This window comes from Oenanthe melanoleuca, chromosome 6 (genome assembly GCF_029582105.1).
Source record: "Oenanthe melanoleuca isolate GR-GAL-2019-014 chromosome 6, OMel1.0, whole genome shotgun sequence".
Classification (NCBI taxonomy): Eukaryota; Metazoa; Chordata; class Aves; order Passeriformes; family Muscicapidae; genus Oenanthe; species Oenanthe melanoleuca.
In genome coordinates this window covers 14864853-14885794 of record NC_079340.1, presented here as the reverse complement: position 1 = coordinate 14885794, position 20942 = coordinate 14864853, and the positions used below count along the sequence as shown (strand labels likewise).

The 20942-nt window shown below is 45.0% G+C and overlaps 2 protein-coding genes across 10 annotated transcripts in view; both read right to left on the bottom strand.

Moving 5' to 3' along the window:
• NDST2 (N-deacetylase and N-sulfotransferase 2) overlaps positions 1-5325 on the bottom strand; it is a 128367-nt gene extending 123042 nt beyond the window's left edge. The window contains exon 1 of one of the 3 annotated variants that reach the window (XM_056495014.1): positions 5137-5325. The gene's annotated coding sequence lies outside the window, so the exon portion shown is untranslated. Of the gene's footprint in view, positions 1-5131 lie in introns of all 3 variants that reach the window. The other 2 variants (XM_056495009.1, XM_056495015.1) reach the window with 2 other exon arrangements.
• Positions 5326-10933: 5608 nt separating this feature from the next.
• CAMK2G (calcium/calmodulin dependent protein kinase II gamma) overlaps positions 10934-20942 on the bottom strand; it is a 115134-nt gene continuing 105125 nt past the window's right edge. For 6 of the 7 annotated variants that reach the window (XM_056494344.1, XM_056494343.1, XM_056494345.1 and 3 more), the window contains 4 exons: positions 17676-17751; positions 17088-17182; positions 15755-16000; positions 10934-13209 (listed from right to left, as the gene is read on the bottom strand). In XM_056494344.1, coding sequence (XP_056350319.1) covers positions 15768-16000; positions 17088-17182; positions 17676-17751 — 404 coding nt within the window. In that variant the 3' untranslated portion in view covers positions 10934-13209; positions 15755-15767. Of the gene's footprint in view, positions 13210-15754; positions 16001-17087; positions 17183-17675; positions 17752-20131; positions 20258-20942 lie in introns of all 7 variants that reach the window. The other variant, XM_056494351.1, reaches the window with a different exon arrangement.

Below are 20942 nucleotides of genomic sequence, written 5' to 3'. Positions count from 1 at the left end.
ATCACCTAATCTAATGGTCCTGACACAGGAGCCTCCCAACACAACCCACTCAGAGGAGTGTAATATTCTTGGAGAGTTCCTAACACAGAACTGAAGGATGTAGGAGACTAGAGAAAAAAAAGAGAAGAGTAAGGACAAGGTGCTGGGGTAGTATGCTTTCAAAGAGACTGACCAGATGGCAGACCAGAACTGCGAAAAGAGATTAAGAAGGGATAAAATTGTCATTTTGCTGTCCCTCTTTCCTCTTGCATCAGTTATACCAAACCAGCTCCCAGTCCAACAACTGAATACAGAGAAAAAACTTACACTAATAAATAAAATCAGCAGTGATCCCTGACTCTGGAGAGGGCTATGACTTGGTGGTGTGCCATCTAACACATGCAGCTTTATGACCGACTCTCCCCTACTGTGGAAAGCCTCCCTGAGGAGGCATCCTCTTGTGAGCTACTGTACTGGGATGGGAAAGTAGGAGAGGAGGGAACAGACTCTGCTGTCTCTTGTTTTATAGAGAATGCCCTGGACAATCTTTTCTACTAATAGAGATATTTCTAAAGGGGGAAAAAAAATTTCTCAGAATAATGCACTGCAGTGTTGAGAGAAAACAGATCAGTCTAGTGCAGTACAACTGTATTCCACACTCCCTAAGTTCCATTCCACACTAAAAACATGTGACAAAATGCTGTGGATGTTAAGTGCAGTGTGAGACACTCAAAGCACAGGGACCACCAGCACTAGGACCTGCACAAGCCCTGTACACTGAACAAAGGACAAAATGTATCTCTCCTTCAACCTCCTTTGATTTTGGAGGAAAAAATATGAATGTTGGTATCAGATCACTGTTACTTTAAATGCATAACTTCATAATTTGTATTTAATGACAAATATAAAATTCACTTAATGGAAAGAAAAGGCACTATCATAGACTAAGTTAAGGTGCTAACATTTCAGTCTGAGAAGAGCTGCAAGCACTGTTGATATTCCACACCTGCAACCCCATCAGGAAGAACAGCTGCGGTTACACACAGCTACAAACACATTTGGAAGAGACAGGTATTTCCAAACACCTTCTTGATGTTGCTAGTATGTAAGCAAGTGTTGCATGAAGCTGTCCCTTCTTATTTTGCACTATTCATTTTACTTGACAAATTGAAAAGCAGGCTGAGTCTTCTAAAGAGAGAGAGCATGCCCATCCCTCTCCTTGTTTGAAGAGTTTGGGCAGCTTTAAAAAACAAGCAAACAGCAAATCCCACTTCTGTGAAAACATATCTTGTTATACTGCCCAGCATAAGCCACAAGTATTTTGAGAAGGTCCAAACTTGCACTTACAATCTTACCAAAACCCTCACTTTCACTGCTAAATCAGTTAGCTGACTAAAAAATACTAGAGCAGGGAAGAACGTGATGGAGGCTATCTTCCTGGTGCAGAAGATTAATTCATTGCTCATGTCTAGAGAGTCCTACTGCACTTAACAGAGCACATATGGACGGAGTCCAGTGATCTATATAATTTCTTTTCAGGATATGGGTCTATATCAAAAAACAGTCCCCACACAGCAACTGCCAGAGGACAAAGACCTTCAAATATCACTATACAGGAAGAATAGGTAGGGCTGTCATCTATACACTCCACTAAACCTTTCAGTGGTGAATTAGGACAACTGTGCTCCACAGCTCTACTAGAGATTCCTGTTTCCAGAGCAGGATCAGCAAAGCAAAAGGTCTGTCTGTACCTTCACTGCTGCACCACACAGCCTGCCATCTCCAGCAGCTGAAGCCAAGGCACATGGTCTCTTCTGATTTTGTGTAGTGGGAAAATTGCCAGTTTAAAGGCAGAGGGCACAGCATGAAAAAAAGAAAAACAAATCCCAGACTTTGAGTTTCAGAGCTGATGTCAGAACACCCAGAGATCAGGCAGGAGGTGCACTGGCCCATGGTGCCTGCAGACTGTGCTGTTACAGGCCAGAGGTGAAACGCCTCAGCACAAGCACAATGAAATGCAGAGTTTCACCTCTTTGCATTATGCTCAATTAACCAAAGCAACTGTATTCAGCAAAGTCACAGGGAATTTTCTAAAGACAGCTAACGTTGCTTTGGGCCTTCTAGAAATATGTTCCCAGTACTTGCCTTCCACCACTCCTGTGCTGCTCAAAGCCTGTCATGAAAACAGCAGCAACTTGTATGTATTTGCCTTGAAACAAAGGGATTGGAAAGACAGCTAGAAAGGAAAAAAAAAGAACAACTCAAAGACCCCTGTATCAGCGAACCAAGAATAAGACTAGAGAAGCAGAGAGAGCAAACAGGAGTATTCACCCCAATTATCTCCAGAATCCAGGACAAACCCTTCACTCATGCCCAGTGCCGCCACCGCTGACTGCCTGTGTGCTGCTGCTGCAGCATCACTGCCTTACACCCACAGACTCCTCTGCAGCTGCCTGTTGAGCTGGAAATTTGATACACTGCAAAGGTTGCTGACAGCCAGAGGCTGCTCCCTTGTCTATAAAATATCCTGTAATGAATTACATTACAGATTGGGGAAAAGGATTCGGAAGAGTGAGAATTAAAACACAACCTTATGAGAGCTAAATGAGACCAATTAAAGGAGATTTGCTACAAGTGCTGAGGGATTTTGACCTGAGCTGTAATCAGGGATAGATATGCATTCCTTTAAAAGAGGAAAATGAGCAAGAGATCATGTGTAAACAACTCTGCCAATTAAAATGAAATGGATTATCTTATCTATGCAGCTCTGCTCAGAGAATCACCACATATTCCAGATATACCACAGAGAGATCTGAAACAGCCATTCAATCCTCTGAAACAAGGCTCAGTGATGGGGAGATAGGCTGTGGCTCAGGACACACAGAAATCTCAGCTGCATTTGGTTATTTTCCCTTCCCCCATTTAAAAAAAAAACAAACAAACAAACATGGAATTATAAATGTAAATACAAAAGTAGGCTCAAACTATTTTTACCAGGCCCCTATATGAATTCTGATGCAGATCAGACTGAAGGTTAGGCAGAACAGTGAAACATGTTCTATGCAAGATTCATGCAGCGATCCCACCATCACTGCACTACTAGATGCTGCTGGGAGACACAGCTTGCCCAGGAACATGGTCACATCCTGATAAACAATCATACATATTATACCATACCCCAAAATACTGGCTCTCAATTTTTCTGCATCACAATCTCATTTTGCTGCCAGATTTGCCCCCATTCTCCATTCTGACACCCAGTCTGAGAACCCATACCCACAAGCAAAAGTCATTTCTGCATGGAGCAAAAAAACTTGACATGGACAGATGTACCACTATTCCTGCTCTGTGTCCTTGCTCTCAGCTCATTCTGAGCTGCACCTTTTTTTTTTTAAATTTCAGTTCTTCGTAGTTTTACAAACGCTGAAGAAATACTGAAACAAAGGAAGAGAAGAGCCTTTAGGAAACCATGTTCAAGAAGCAACAAGGAAAAGAGTACCATGTGCTTAGAGAAGAACAAAAACTAAAATTTAAGAAACTAACAAAAAGAGGAATTTGGGATAAGGAAGAAAAATTTAAGAAGAAAGCAGCAACTGGACAAGATAATAACTGTAAGAGACATGTACTTGTTCACAGCTGCTGAGAACAGAAAGTTTTCAGACCATTCTATGCTGTTTGCCAGAGATTTTCCACTGGCTCAAAACTGGTCTACTGGAGTCAGGCTGTTTTTGGAACCAACAATCTCAACACACCACAATCACTTTTGTGCAGGGTGAAGAACAAACTAAAATGCCTTTCTATGTCCATTCTGTCAGCAGATCAGTGACCTCGGCACCATGAAAACACCTGCACTGAGAAGCCCAATGCAAAAACACTGCACAAACCCATGGTGGGCAGAGCGCCTTGGGTGTCTGCGCAGCAGCTCTGCAGGGCCTGGCTTTGGGATCTCTGCAGGGTGCAGAGCCAGCACGTGTGGGCACCCAGGCCAAGAAACTCTTGGGGCTGATGCTAAGCTTCTAACTTCTTCTGGCTCTTTGGGTGTTTCTGTCCATGATGTGTCCCTCCATACTGCCATGATCCAAAATTTCCCAGCCCAATTACCACAGATAATTGACTGTACATAACCTGAACAACTCATCAGAAGTTTCTAGTTTACCTCTGACACAAAAGACAACATTACATTCCCTAATGAAAAATGCACATACAACTAACAACTCTGAATACTTCTTTGGCAAAATTGGTCACAAAGGATCCCAGTGTGGAGCAGCGTAACTTGTGGCTGAATTCAGATGTGTGACATTTGCTCACTTCTAATTCAGGCACCGCAGTTTACTCACTCTTGTCTAAGCAAACAGGGATGTCTCATGCTTTTATTTATCACTTTACTGCTGCAAAAATGTTTTAACAACTAAAATAAGATGGGGAATACTACGGGAACGATTCCTCACGTTCCATCAGCTTTCTGTATGTAATTTTTGTTGTCTTTATAGTAGCACAACTGTACCCTCGGTTGGCCTGCTCTGAGCGCAGCCCCTAGGCAGCAGCGTGAGCAGCACGGGCAGTGCAGCCGCAGCCTCGCCACGGGGACAGGAGCATCCCCTGCCCCGGTGCACGCCGACCATCCCGGCGCCGGTCCCGCCGCGCTCGGCAGCCTCGCGGCCCGCGGCACGGCGCCGTGGGTAAACAAAGCTGGAGCGAGGCGGGGAGCGCAGCGCCGGCCCAGGACCCGCTCCCGCCGGCGGCCGGAGCTCAGGGGCTCCGAGGGGCGGCAGCCGCGATGGGGCAGGGGCTGCCGCTCCCAGCCGCGTGTCGGGGGCCCGACAAATGCAGCCGGGCAGGGCTGCGAAATCTTCGGCCCCGGTACGGCCGGCATGGAGCACCGTGCAGGGGCACGGGCCCCCCGAGCGGCTCCCGGCGGGGACCCCCAGCCGCACAGGTGGCTCCGGGGCGGGGGGCAGCACCTCCGCACCGCCCGACCCCCCCCCGCCTCCGCCCACGCCCCGGCCCCTCACAGACCGCCCCCACCCGTGACCATCGCCCCCGACCGGCACAACTTCCCCCGGCCCCGCTCGCTCTGCCCCGCCGCCCTCCGAGCCGAGCCCAGCCGGACCGGGCCATGCCGCCGCCACCGCGCTGCCCTCCTCCTTCTCACCTCACCTGCCGCAAGGAGGCCCCGCCGAGCGGGCAGGGCACGGGTCCCGCAGGGAGAGCGGACGGGCGTCCCCCGGCGCCGCTCGCAGCGCTCAGGCCGGTCACGGCCCGCCGGCTGCGGGGCGCTGCGCGTCCGTCCGGCCGCTGGGGGAGCCGCGGCCGCCGCGCCGCCCAGCCGCCATCTTCCGCGGGGAGGCGGGACCGTGAGGGCGGGGCGGGGCCGCCGCCGGGAGGGCTCGGCCCGGGCCGGGGTCCCGCAGCCCGGCCGCGCCCGCGCCCTCAGCTGCAGCGGGGACCGGCGCTGCCCGGCTCCCGACAGCGCGGAAGGCGTGGGATGCCAGGAAAGCAGTCGATAGGGATTGACACCGCCGTGACACGGCCGGCAGCAGCCTCCCGAGAAACACCAACACGCACGGTGCAATTTGCTACGTTAAAGAGGTGGAGGAAATTATAGTAAGAAGCCAGAATGGGATGTGAAGCCACATCACAGAAACATTCTCAGGGGAGGCTGGAGGAGTGGACAGTAGTCTGGGAATGCTATTACACGGTCCTGATTTTGGATCTGCTGTGGAGAAAGAACCCACCATGCCGCAGACTGCGAGCATTTGGGACAGATTAACACGACTTCGACCCGGTGCAGTCAAAAGCGACAGCAGAGGAGCAAGCAAAGGGAAAGCAAGTGCTCAGGGAATAAGGCCTCACGTTGGCAATGTACTGCTTCCCAACCTGTTGTCAGAGGATTGCTGACACCTTGTGAATAGTTCTCAGAAAACCCTCAAAAAAGCAATGAAATATGTAAATTCGCTGTACAGGAACCTGCTCCTCGGTCAAAAAGTTTAAAAACTTGAAAGTTGTGGTTTACGGATACATTTATAGAGGGCTTTTAATCTTCAGCTAATCAATTTGCATCTGAAGCACTGACCAGGCTTCTGCATGCCCGTTAAGCCCATGTTAGCAGGTGAATCAAATAACTGAAGAAAAGCAGACAAAGCCATGAGCAATCATATCTTAGCGTGCTTCAAAAGCCCTGTTGTGCCTCTGGCTGACAGCACCCCCACCTCAGCAGAGTCTGATGAGGCAGCTGCTCCCAGCACCTGCAGTCACATCGCACAGGTCTGTGCTGCCAAAATACCCAGCAGCACGTATTTTAACACGTGATTGCATTTCTGTTGAGTTAATCCAAACACATGCCATAGTGCTCACATCAGATTAATATCGGCCCCCTGCCTGCAGCCATCCCAAAGTTAGCGTGGCAGCAACAGGTGATGCCCAGTCTACCACAGACATTGCACTTTCCAAAACAGCTGATCAAATCTTAGCCAACAGAGAGAGACTATGTGGCAGCTCAGCACTTTGTGTCATGTGCTTCTAGCATTTATCATATATTCTGCAAAATAGGACTTACTATTTCAAAGTACAATTTGATATTCTGGTTTAAAAAAAAAAAAAAAACAAAAAAAAAGTATTTTCTGGGAGCTCCTGTCTTTTCTTCAGTCCAACCATCTCAGTTACAGTGAGGGAGGGAAATCAGTGACAGGAGGGTATGTTGTACACTATAGTTTGCTATACAGGTGCAAGAGTATCAGCTTAAAACTCCATTTAAATGTGCCATGAAAAAAATTAGCCCAAAATATGCCCCATCTCTCCGAACGGCTCCTCAAATGACCAGCACAGAATTCACCTGCTTTCCTTCTCATTTCACCATAAAACAACTCTCCATATCCTACTGCCTTTCTAGCTACCTCCTATGTACCTTGCTCTACTCTCTTGCAAGACACCTTCAACTCCATCTGGCATCTCTGCTCTCTTCCCCGCACTGCAAACCACTTTGAGTGCTTGGCTTTATGACTCCCATCTTCCAGGTTATCATATTGCTCTGTGCCTATCTCACTTAGCATGTGCTATCCCTGGCAACATTGCACTTCACTGAAGCAATTTCTCTTAAGGTTACATAAACCATCTTTCCCTGGATATTCCATTTAATGGCTCAGGCCTGATTCTTCCTAAAGAGAAAGTCAAAGATTAGAAGTTCTGCCGTTTCTGTTGAGGCTCAATACAGTCTTTTTAATAGGTATGGAAGATTTTTACTGATATTGTAACAGATTTGAAGATGTTAAAACTTCCTAACTTACAATAGATAAAACTATTTCAGCATTAATACTGTTTTGGAATGAACAAGACTGAAATCTGTTTACAATTCTTTAAAACATTTAAGACTATCTATGCCAAGTTTGGGCCTTTTTTATACAAGAAAAATATGCTACATCTAAAGCAATAAATTTCAAATGTCACTTTAGTAGAACATATCTTTTTTGTATAAGTAATTTTTTCAGTTTATTTTGAACTCCTAGACAAGTAGTAAGAAAAAAAACAAACAAATGCTTTCTGGAACAGGAACTACCATACGGCAGTAGCACTGCTCTGACTACTGATGTAACCTATAACATGTTCCAATGTAAACAAGCCTCTAAGCAGAGCCCTGGTGCCATTTTTGCAGGCTGTCCTTTGTTGGTATGAGCACTACTCTTTCCCACAGAAGCATGAAGGAGAAATAAACCATGATGAGACAGTATTTCATTGCAAGTACTGGCCAAATCCCAAGTCTGCCAACATGCAGTCATATGATGCATTAACAAAATGGTTTTCTGTGAATAAATGTCACCTGCCCATCCATTTGTGGATAATTATGATAAAATTATATAAATTGCCACAGATTAAGCACAACCACCCTTCCCTCTTCCCCATCCACCAGTGCTTTAGAGGACCCTCCTAGCACAAAAAGCTTTCAGAATGAGATTTTATTAGCTTTATTATATCCATCTTTTCCTTGTAGCCAGTCTGCCTTAAAAACCACAAATATATGCATTTTTGTTTCCTAATACTTGTTAAGTACATAAGAAATTTGCTTAAAATTCTTCAGAGTACTACACACCAACCAGTAAATTCCTATTCCTTACCAGCAGGCAAAGAGGACATTCTGGCAGGTGAGGAGTTCTCAGGCACTAATGATCTCAAGGGAAAAATTCATAATCCTCCACTCAAGCCACTTTAAGTGCCCCCAAAGGATCACCTTTCCCTACTCTTAAATAAATGTATACCAAACCAAAATAAACAAGCATTCCAGGTGCATTAATTTGCAGTCCCAAACCTTTCAAATTCTCAGGCAAAGAAAAAAAAAAAAAAAAAATTTTGTGATGTATAGCAGCAATAGCTGCTCTGCAGCACAGTCTCTTACAGTGGTTTCTACAGAGGTCAGGCTTACTGTCTGCATGGACAAATGCGAAAGCTGAAGCACAGGAGAACACTTATCTGCAGTCACCCCACAAAGCCACAGCAAATCAAAACCAGAACACAAATCCAATCATTAGTCAAATGCTCTACCAATTACACATAAGTGAGAAGTAACAATTTTCATAATAAATGGAAAGGATATTGGCATTCAGGGTCCTGTTCTGTTCATGCTTCTCCCCACATCTCATAGATACTATATGCATAGCGACATCCTGCCAGGCCTTTGTGTCACTAGCCCAGCAAGTGAGAGCAGAGCAATCCTACTTTAAAGGAAATCTACTTGGGCATAAATAAAATCTACCATCAATTACAGGTCTCCCATAGAGTAATCCACCTATGTATACAATCATGCACGTGCATAAATTGGGAGGGAACTTAAAAAACCATGCTCAGACACTTGTCTTTAGTAGGAAGATGGAAAAGCTTCATCTAATAAAATGAGCAGAATTTAACCAGCATACTGGGAAGTAAGATTCTGGGAGTATCCCTGTTTGATAGCTCAATACTGGAGCTATTACAATGCAGGGAAGTACCACTCCCAATCTCAGCTATCAGCTAAAACATAAGACATAAAACAGGCCCCATATATATGCTACAATAAATATTCCTGACCTGAGTGTTAATCTGACTATTTTGCTTTCAGTAAGTATTTAAATTACTCTTATCCTGGTTAAAAGAGCTACTAAAAACATGGGAGATCATCACAAATTTTATGAGTACCTTCCTAGTGCTTATCTGCTCATACTGCAACATTTCTTCAAAGATCATTAAGACAGGATTAACTGCTTCAGGAGAAACCTTACCTGACGAATGCTCCTGCCTCATATGTCAGAAATGAGAGCAGAATATCTCTTTGCTCCCAAAATAGCAGGAGCCATTTCTTCTGGGCACAAGCAGATTGCCTTCAGTCCCAGTAAAATAGACTGTAAAACTCTTACCTTCTCCCTTTAAACAATAAGGACGATATTTTCCTCCTGTTTCATCAGGCAGCAAAAGTAATCATCTCTTTAAGCAGCAACAGCTGACACCCATTTACTGGGTAATTGCTGCAGTTAAAGGGGATTAAGCACAATGAACTCCCTTTCAGTGATAAGGCAAAGCCACCCCCTCCCCTTTGCTGCGCTTCCCAGACACACCTGGGAAGAGCTCAGGGCGTGGAGGCCAGCCAGGCCAGCCAAGTGTAGGGCCACATGCTGGCTGGAGCCCCTTAGCCTCGGCGGCAGGCAGTGCCAAAACGAGATGCGTGTCGCCAGCAATCCCAGCAGGAACTGTGCCAAACGCGAGGCCGGTGGGTAGCACAGACCGGAGAAGCCCATAAGCATCTCTGTCACACACAGGGCTCGGTACAGGGCGCGGGGAGCACCCGCTGCAGCCCCACGGCTCAGCCACCTGCCCTCGAGAGCAGGGGAGAGCCGCAAGGTGGGAAATAACACCGAAATGGCAAAGCAGCAAAGGCCTGAGTGGGACTGAGACAAAGCCTACTTAATGGGGCATACATTAAACGCTAATACCAAGACATGAAATGCTAACAATGAGAAGCAGTATGAGAACAAAACAAGTTAAATCCAACTATCTTTTAACTTCTTAAGAAATGCTGCTTACACTGTAGACCTGACAAGTTCTGTGCCTCTGCAGGAGCATCCCAGCTAGTACACAAAACAGACTACTGACAATTAACTAACACAATTTGAGATCAGCATGTTTAAATCAGGCAAACCAAACAGAAAGATAGCTCCTCCCACAAGGAATCTTAAATATTGGTAAGAAAAACAAAGACCAGGAAAGGAAGTAACAGCATAGATTTGCCAAGGATCAGGCTATCTCTGGTCTGTCAGGGAAATGCCATAAAGGTAATTTTAACAGGTTCTATCATCCTTTTGTTTTTAATGCCAGTGTTCTCCTCTCCCCCCTTGTATGTATGGTGCCACTTAACTTTTTAAACATTACATTTTTAGATGACACAGAAAAAAAACCTCCTCTGTCAATTGATTCTTATCCCAGAAGTACCAATTTCATACTGTTCCATGGTTTAGGAGAATAATGTGACACTCCAACTTTCCACTGTTTAAATGTTATTTTATTAAATATCTTCAGTTCAAGGTTTCATTGTAACAAAGCTATGAAGGTTCTACCAACATTCAGACCAAACAAACAAACACTAGCTAACTTTAATTATTTCTATATCATGCAAAAATTCTGCATCAAATGCCTTCCATTTCCTGTTTAAAATGTGATATTTATAATATATATTATATAGATGCTTACATTAGCCCCATAAGAGAACATTAAGAATGCTAAAGGTGTACAGCTGTGTTTGATAATGGCCATACCAAGCTAAGGTTCTCATTAACTTAAAAGGAAACAAAACAAACAAAAAAAATCCAAAGGAGCTTGTCTCCAAGACTGTGCAAAACAAAAAATCCAACAGTTCTGTTCTTTTAAAGTTTTCTCTGAAAGATGCATATACTTAATACAGAGGGTTCTCTTTTTAGCTATTAAGAATCATCAGGTAAAGAGACAAGGAAGATCAGACCGAAAGAAGGCATGCATATTGTTTTGTATTAATCTTTTTTAAATGGCATAATTGTAATCTGTTTGCTTTCTTTGTGGCTTAAAAATTTCTGAATGAAATATCAAGGCTTTTGCTTTTCCACTTCACTCACTAGCTTAGTGCTGTCTGAAAAATGTTTTCAAATAATAAAATCTAGTGTTTGCACCCCCATGGGTTCAACCCCCTCCTCACTCCTCCCCTGGGATAGTGGAGGGAGGAAGAAAAGGGTGTTTGCTCAAACAAACCTGGGAAGTGTGGATGGTCTTTTCCTTCATCAGATCTAATCCTCATGTGGGACAGCACCTCCCCAACAAAGGGAGCAGAGTGCTATCTGCTGCAAAGTGACAGCTCCACTTCATGCAAACGCTTTTATTTTCTGCATTTTATTGAATAAGGATTAAAATTCCAAATTGTCTTTCTTCTCTTCTATAGTCTGCTAAAAGATTGCCACACACTTAGTATGCTGTCAAGGCATCAATCGTTTTAACTCCCTCTAGAGATCCAAAAAATTATTAGGGGTTGATAAATTCAGGTAAAAACCCATTCCAACTTCTGCAAGTGATGCCTTCCCTTGGTCAAGACAAACCCCATCAGAAAGGCCATTTTCTTCTTGGGGCTAGGCTCCCTCCTTGGTAATGTCAACAAAACACTTCCACATTCCCCCACCCAATGAATAAAGGAACTGAACTCCTTTTGCAGCAAAGAAAAGAAAGGAAGATGAATTGGCCCAAAGGACGAATATCAGATCACGTGCTCATTCCCTTTCCCCTATGCTTCATGAGGTATCCTCTAACACCCAGAGGCAACACGGGGTGGGGGTGGCCTGGATTCCTTCAGCTGCAGCTTTTGAGGTTCTGATCTGATAGTTTTCTGTGTTACAACATCACTGTAAAAAATAGAAAAATTACCCAAATAAACACTAGGAAACATGACACTTACAAACATCAGATGGGTTAGTGATGGGGAGAAGCACCTGGCTGGGGCTGCTGGCTCCTACTGCTATTTTACTGGAGACCAACAAATCAAACAGGAGGCCAGGTAACCCCTTTAATTCTACGGGTGCATATATTTCAGTATAAAAAACACACACTATTTATGCCTCATATAGGAGTGTATGTGCAAGTTTTCATGAAGAACATAACACTAAGTTTTTTGTCTGCTTCCTAAGGAACACATGTTCTGCAGCACTGTGGATCCCAACTATGCTACTAAAAAGGAAAAAAAAATAGAAAATCCCATACAAACAATCCCATACCCTCTTCCTCTAAAATCTCTGCTCTTAATGAAATGTTTTTTTGTTTTATTAAATTAAATAAGCTGGCTCCAAAACTCAATGTTTGTCCAGGTAGTGCCTGTTTCTAAAACCAGTATCACTAAAGAGCAAGCTTCTATTCAAGTTATATTCACTTAAACCCATTTTGAAATCCCTACTTCCATCTTTAGTTTTAAATCAACATTCCATTTTGCTTTAGTTCTTAAAAAAAAAAAAAAAAAAAAAGAAAAGAAAGAAAAAAAAGAAAAAAAGAAAAAAGAAAAAATGTCTGTTTTGGGATCCAGCAGCCGAGCAACCAGGTTTCCGTAGCGTTCTTGCTGTGCAGAAATCGAAGAAGAAACAGGCTGAAGTCAGACTGCTGGGCAACAGGAAGAGAAGCACCTCCTCTCTCTTGAACCCCAGTCTTCACACTGGCTCCTCTGGGGTCTCCTTGCCACCTCTCACCGACAGTAGCTGCAGCACAGCCCGAATTCGGTATTAACTTCCACCATGGCTTTGCGGAGCACAGTTCAGCCATCCGCTGTTCAAGCCGCCTCCTTTCTTGCTCTCCCTCTCTCTTTCTCTCCTTCACTTTTGCTTTCCCCCTTACTTCATTTCTGAAAGATGTTCCGGCTGCTGCCACTTTCTTAGCCCTGGGGGAGGGGGCATGTTGGATAATCTGTCATTTATTTAGCATTATTCCTGTTTTTCATTATTTTATACAAACAACATGTCTTTTTTTTTTTAGATTTAAAAACACCTTCGTACAGCAGAAACAGACACGATGGATCCATGGAAAACAACAGAAAGGCAGTGCCCGGAGCATCAGATGCATGCAGGGTTTCGTGCATTTGGCTGCTGCCTGTTTGTAATTTGTATTTATTTTTTTAACGTCAAAACAGACATGACCGTTGCTGTCACTCAGGCACTCCAGAGCTGCTTGCTAAGAAGATATTGCCCTCCAGCTGAGTATCTCCACAAGTTGCTGCAGTCAGGAAGAGGTAGTGTCCACCCAGAAAGGAGAGGAGAGAACAGGATGGAAAATGGAAGGAAATAAAGCCATACATTAGCTGTACACAATTAAAAATACCAAGTTTTCTACATGCTAATTCTTTGGTGTAGGTAGAAACCTCTAAAACATGACAAACTGGGGCTCATGAGGAAAGCTCTAAAGATAAGAGGCATTCACTTCCCCTTCCGGGTGGCTGAGTGTGCCAATGAACATTAACTAATTGCTAAAATGTATTACGTGCTGCTTTGGAGCAGCCCTGGGCCCACTCTCTCATAGCCATGACCCAGAAGTTGAAGAGGTTTCCTAAGGGGTACTCAAATGTTCCTAACGAACATTTTCTGCCTCACTTTCCATTGGCTTTTGCCTTGACTTTGAAAGGTAATTTTATTTTTCTTAAGGTTTTTAGTTTTCAAACCTTCAGTAACTTTGTCTCTGAACTTTCTTAATATTTAAACAAATGCATGAGCTTTTCTGCAATTTAGTGAAATTATTGCCCTAGTGACTGCTTTTAGCAAAGGCCCTTCCTAGTTAACCTTCCTGTGCCAAGTTACTTGATTTACTTTGATCAGTTTTAAGTTTGGGATTTTTCATGTCTGTTTAGCACTAGGCTGTCATGAAAGTATAGCCAAACACTTCTTTCTACCATTTCTTAGTTTGCAAATTGTTGTAGAATCTCCCCTATTATAGTCTTCTCCCTTCTTGATTCCCACTCTCTCCTTACACAGAAGTCCTCTGATTAACACTAAACTTCTTTTCTGGCTGCAGTTTTCTTTCGAGATGATTTACCCAGAACTAAACTCTGCCTTCCAGGTGAGAAGAAACCACTAATTTCTATTTAAGCATTCTTACTCACCTCATTCATTCTTCATCCTTAGCTTTCATAGCACATGGGATAACACCGCTCCAAAATGATTCAGTGCATTCAGATGGGGGCTGCCCACACTGACCCCATTTGTAATTGCTTGTGGGTACACCTCCTTCAGAGCTCAGAAATGCATGCAAATACTTCAACTTCTATTAGTTTACAGGGTATTTTTAAATATTGTTTTAACCAACATTTTGTGGTTTGGAAATAGCTTCTGCTCTGCAGTTTTCAGAAACCCTCCAGCACATACTTTTGGAGAGCTTCATCATTTCCACAGCCAAGAAACATACCTCTTTTGCAGCAGACTTTCCATTCCTAAATTTCCTCAGAACTCCTAGGCATAGCCATGGAGCCACACTGATCTTTAATTTAATAATTTCTTCTGCATCTTTTTTTGGACAGACATCCAAACCCAGGACACACATCTCCCTCACCATTTCTGTGAGAAATCTGATGGAAGTTTTCTTTGTTTTCCTGCAAAGGCTGTATCCTTCTCACTGCCTTACTTCCTGGAAATTCAGCTGATTTTCCAGCTCTCTTGAAAGTTTCCCTGCTTCTGGTGCCCCCAACTGGCTTTTGCTTTTCAAATTCCATCTGTGACCTCTGCAGCTTGCTTGTGATAGTTCACATTCCTTCCCATTGCCTTCAGTAGGGTTGAATACCTCACAATACATGAATACAAACTGCTCTTGGCTTAGTCCCAAGTTGTTCACAGAACTAGGACTCAAGTAGCAACTACACTTGAGTGGTTCATCCTTAAATGACCACATTAAAAAAAGGTTGCCTCCCAGCTGTAGATATTTGTTGTGTTTGCCCTTAAATAGAAAAAAGGCTGTGTCCCAGCTGTAGGTATTTGTTAGGAAACTTTGGGCTATAAAATGAATGTGACATATATTTCAGCATAAAACAAAAGGATGCAGAAAGGCTTTGTAAATCTAATTAAAAGAAACCACTAAGGCAATAAATCAGAATGCCTTAATGCTGAAGTAGTAAATGGATCTGATGTCCTTCAGGAGCAAGCATTTCTTCATTACATATTTTAGAGTCAAAGTTTCTTCCAATGCTGAATAATTGGGGGATATTTTAAATCCTCTGATGTTATTATTTGTTTAGATTCTTTGTCCTTCTCAGTTTTCTCAAGACGGTACATTAAAAAGCTTTTGCTTATCAGAAAATCAGTGGTAAAATTTATATGAATTAATATGAACCCCTACCCCTTACGGCATAGAAACTGTTCCGTATGGATTCTACAATATCCTTTCTAGAAGATGACATAATCACCAAAATGACCCCCAGCATGGAGAGGCAGATGTGAAAGGGCCAACCTGTGCACAACATGAGATACTCTTCCTCTCTGCTCCGGATTAGCAGCTTGCCCAAGCACAGACATGAGCACTAGGGGGGAAGCACAGCTGCTACAAGAGTACCTATGCCTAGGAACACCTGTCTGGCACATGACTGTCATTTGCCAGGAGTGGCAGATAACCCTGGACAGGACAGGACTTAAAGGGACACCATCTATAAGCCGAAGTTTTCAGCAGACAACTAAACCTGGTTCTCTCGCAGCCAGCTAAAGAGCCTTGAATGCTGAATCCCCCCCATAGAGCAGGCTCAGCTGTGTGTGAGATGTGCTCCTTCCCTGGGAGGCCATACCCGTATGTGATCCTCACTGGAGAGGTGCTGCAAGAGCTCCAGAGCAGTGGGAGTGCACATTGAGCCACTTGCCGTCTCGGCGGTGCCAGACGCGGGTCTCCTCCGACTGCGTGGTGCGGGGCCGGCCCTGGCCATCGATGTACTGCGTCAGGCGGATGTACGCGATGCAGGCGGCGTCCTCCCCGATGACGTGCACGTGGGGGTTCAGGATGGTCGTGTGGATTGGCTTGCTGTTCTTCGACAGCACTGGCAGGACACGCAAAACCATCAGATTCGTTTGATGACTAACAAGGAACAGCGTCCCACATTCTCCAACCTCTTCTATATTCTACTCACCTTCCACTGGATTCTGCAATACCACAAAAATTGCTCCTGCAATTTTTCAGGCAAAATCCAAGAAATTCTTTCCCCTATCACCTGTTGTTCTCCTTAGGAACTGCACACTTACTGCCAGGAATCCCCTGGCCCCTTTGCCCCCACTTCCTCTGTAAAGCATACTCGCCACTTTTTCAACATCAGTACTACTGTGTCTTCAGTTATGGGGAAAGATCTTTCACTTACAAAATGTAATGGCAAAGGAGTCAGTAATCAGGAGATCTTTAAGCTAGGACAGCATTAAAAATGAAAAAACTTCGGAGAAGTGTTAAAATCACTCCATAATAGGCTGTTTGGAGAGACAAAGTCTCTACATACTTAGAGAACTACATATTGCCCATACTAAGGATCTTGACGTAACCCCAGAAATAAAACAGATTGACCAGCTCAGGATTTAAATTTCAATTATCTCACCCTGTGGAGACATTCAGGAAGGGAGACAAATCCCACAGTACAAATGATAGCACTTCTCCCAACTCTTTCCTGCCCCAGCTGACAAGGTGACCCTTATATCTATGTTAAAGGTTCATGACGTGTTAGAGATCTGAAACCAGAAACTCAAAGTGAAAGCATCTTTATGCCTGACCATTCAGTATGTCTATCCCAAACATATATTTTCACCAAAATCTGATCTTTTTTTTTTCCATTTTAGTATCAGTAAGAAGTCCAGTGCCTCAAACTTTTAAAGCTCCTGAAGTCCGTGCCAGGTACAAAACATTTCCCTCTGGCAGATTGTATGACTAGAGTGACGGGATATGGGGTTAGAATTGAAATTGTTGCTGAACAGGGTTTTTGACAGAAAGGCTGCTGGCTTTTATGAATGCATCACAACCCAAGCACAGTCAAGTTCCTGCTTATTCTGATAACCAGTAAAAACAAAGCTGATTTTCCCTCCCAAATGTGACGTAAAGGAAGAGTAGAGAGAAAGGTGTTGGAGTTACCAAATCTACCCACTCACAGTTTTCAAAGTAAAACTTATGGAAATCCATTCCTTCAACCAGGTTTCCCAGTGCTTCAGGTTCAAATGAGGTCAAGCCAGGATCACAAATTTTTCTGCAAAGAAAAGCAGCACAGCCTTATAGGTTGCATTTGAGCCTAAGAGCTATTCACAAAGTGAAGCGCTGGTATACCATTTGACTCACACCCTGTGTCCACCTAACTACATCTCCCTGCTCCAAGAAGTAAGTTCCTGAAGACTCAGCCCTACTGCAACTCAAGGAGCCAACTAGATGGCATTTCACATGAAATAAACCTTTAGGCTTCTGATTTTCCTTTTATTTTCTTTCTGCTCCTCTCATTCCCCTCCCCTGTACTTTTCCTACAAACCCAGGACATTTTCCTATTGTGGTTCCTGTTGCTGTTTCATACCTGACTTGATATTTCTTTAGAGCTCTACTACTCCATCCCTTACTCCTAACTGATGTAGGCTAAGAAGGATAAAACCTTTTACCATGCCTGACTGTGTGACAGCTCCTCATACCCAGGAGCCAGAGCATCACTTGCACACAAACTGATAAACAACCTGTCAGGAAGCATCTCTACTTACGTATATGCCTCAAAATCTCCGTTGTTGATGGCCTCTATCAGCTGCTCTGTTATCTTAATGATTTCTTGCTTACGCACTGTGAACAAGAAGAAAGAGCAATTTAGCTGTGCTGAAGAGTTCAGTAGAAATATGAGGATAGTGGGTGCTTCCTACAAGCAATTTGTAGAGCACCATTAGTCTAGATCTCATAGAATGCTGCTCCCTGCATTCTGGAGATATGCAGTAAAGACAGTCATCCACATGAGAATAGGGGGGCAGTGGTATGAAAGGGAAATGGTGATCCCATAATGCAGGGAGAAAGGAAATAAAGACCATATTCAATTTTTTTCTTCTAGAAGTCTAAGGCACTAAAGGTGTCTTCTGAATGACAGCCTAAACTGCTCCTGGGGAATCTGACCAATGAATGCCAGTGACCCTGCCCATGTGAAGTACTTGCCTGGCAGCTTAAGACGTGGAAAACCTTCACCACAGTAGCCATATACAATTGGCTACCACACAGATCAAGCCAATTGGAAAGAGTCTCCCAGCAACTTGCCTATCACCATCATCAACACCTCAGTTATTGTGAATGCTGCAAACAAACAACTGGGACATGTAGGGATGGCTTCTGCAAGCTAGAAAGAGCTGCAGCAGGATGGATGGGTTGGATGAGCAGGTCCTAGCTATGTCTGAGTGTGCACACTGTTCCTCAAGCAGTTAGCTTCTGCCAATCCCTATGGCACAATTCTTTACAGCACCCTGGCAGTGTTGCCATTAACCCAGCCCAGTATACTACACTTGAAGATGAATGAAGACAGGGGCTGTCTGTCTACTGCTGTTTGGCCCCCATCTGGCCAGCACCTCTGCACTCTCTTCTCTTGGCTCTCCACAGCAGATTGCCCAGGCCCCATCCCCTCTGCAGTGTTCCATTATCCATGCTGGTCTTAAGAATTCATAACATTTACGAAGTTTAAATCAGGTCTGTTAAACAACACAATTCCATTCTCTGACTACCATGCCTAAGCCGATATATACAACCTCACATCTCTTCAGCCTTCCCTACACCTGTAGATAGACTCTTCTGCACATTATACAAACATTTAAGAGGTTCTCTAGCATTCTTTTCAATGTTATCAGATAACATAAAATTCCTACCACCAGAAGTGCCATTCTTGTGCCCTTCAGCATCTAAAATATAGGTGTCTGAAATAGAACCAGTCCACTTTGGGCACTGAAAGAAATTGGGATTTCTGGAAGAATCACATAGGCATCTTAGATGCCTATTATTAGGGGGATGGTGTTTAAATCCAACCTACCATCTTTAGATGTTCAAGTCGGGGAAGCTGAATTCCATTCTAAATGCCAGAAGATGCTATTCTGCTCCCCGCCCCATCCCTAAGCTTTTATCCACATGTGCACCTCATCCCACCACTGCTAAGTGCAGCCAAAGAGCAACAAGATAATAATCTCACTGGCTATGAAAGATGTCTGTACCCACTCTGGAAATCAGTTAAGAGAATTTTACTACTGAGCCAGCCTCAGAAACCCCTCAGATAGGGGACATCTGGCTCACAACAAGAAGGTGGCTGGTTTTGCCATGCAGGCTGCATACACTTCCACATGTGAAAAGATGTACACACGGAATGAGTCAAAATGACACAGTGGGCTATGTCTGTTGTGAAAAATGTCCTTACAAGCCAGTTGTCTGGGATTACTTTCACGTGAAGAAGGGTGACTTGTTGGACTCCCAACCACGCACTACCAATGTCCAGAAGACAGAGTCCATTGTAAAGGCTGCATTTGGGATGAGTGAGGGAGCCTGCAGACCACAGTCACGGGGTGCTGGCTCATCTTAAGGAAATTTGCATCCCCTTCCAAGGTGCCTTGATGCAATGCCATCAGGCCTGTCCTTTAACACTAGTCCATCCCACCAGACTGTGCTCGTTTCCTGCCTTTCGCTACACATCCCGAGCTACAGCCGGCACACGGGAGGGTGTCCGGGGCCGGCATTAGCGTCTGCCACTCCCGATGGATCCGCGGGGCCTCCAAACCGGCACGGCAGAGGCACAAGCGGGGGGCGATATGCACCAGCACGGACACCGAGCATGGCCAGCGCTGCCGGCCGGGGAGCGCCGCGGGCACGTTCAGCGGGCACCGTCCGAGGCCGGGGCAACATTGGGCCGGGCTCTGTCTGCCCCCGGCACGGGGCGGACGGGACGGGCAGAGGCCGGGACGGGCTGAGGGCGGCCCCGCTCCCCGCCCCTGCGCGTGGCGCCCCCCGGCGGCCGCCGCCGCTCCCCGCAGCCGCTCCTGGGCCGCGCCCCGCCGGCACCGATAGCGCCAGCCCGGAGCCCTCAGCCTCGGCCAGGCTCGCACAGACAGGGAGAGGGGCAGGGGAGGAGAGGAGGGAGCTTTACATCTAGGGAAACTAGCACGAGTTGCACTACTCCACTACTGCTACCCAGCTGCTAACTTACACGGTGCTCGGTTAAGTACAAAGGGAACTACCGGAGTTAGCAACGGCTCCGACCGAGCACGCTCTAACTCCAATGTCTGCCCTGGGCTGTCCCAGGCATGGAGCTTCTCTTCACAAGACTGTGTAGCTGCAAAACAAACGTGAGCGTTAAAATGATAAACAAGCAAAAATTAGAAAGTAAAATAAAAACAACAAAGAGGTACAGACACACACAGCCCCAGCCCCGGTCGGCACACAGACACAGCCACATCCCAGTAACTTGCACCTGCTCTCCTGCCTCTGTCACATCGCTTGGCCAGACACTGCTTGCCAGGGGCCACCCGGGCACTGGTGCAAAAAGCACAGCGGGAATTACACTAATGCTGGAGGAAGTTTGAGGGTGACCTAAAACAATGGTCAGAGCAGTGACAGAGCAGCACGAGGGCAAATACAAGACTGGGTTAAAGAAAGCAGGGATATCCAAATCACTGCAATCTCAACTTGGAGGGAAGCAAAGTGGGAGAACACTGACCCACTTGGCAGAGAAGTGCTTCGGCACTCCTCAGTGTACCAAGCAGGGCCTTGCTACGAGCAAGAGGAAGGAATTAACAACAGCAGTGATGGACAGCTCACAGCAAAAAGTACTTGAGAAGAGATCATTTCCCTTCCATTCTGGCTAGGCAAAACACCTTTCCCATTGCACCTTACAAACCAGCAGTCTGACATCCTTTGAGCTACTTCAAAAGCAAGTAACAAAGATGCTCCAACTGCTGCATTGTATGACATACTGATGCTGTGTGTAGAAAACCAGGGAAATATGACAGGAAGAGACA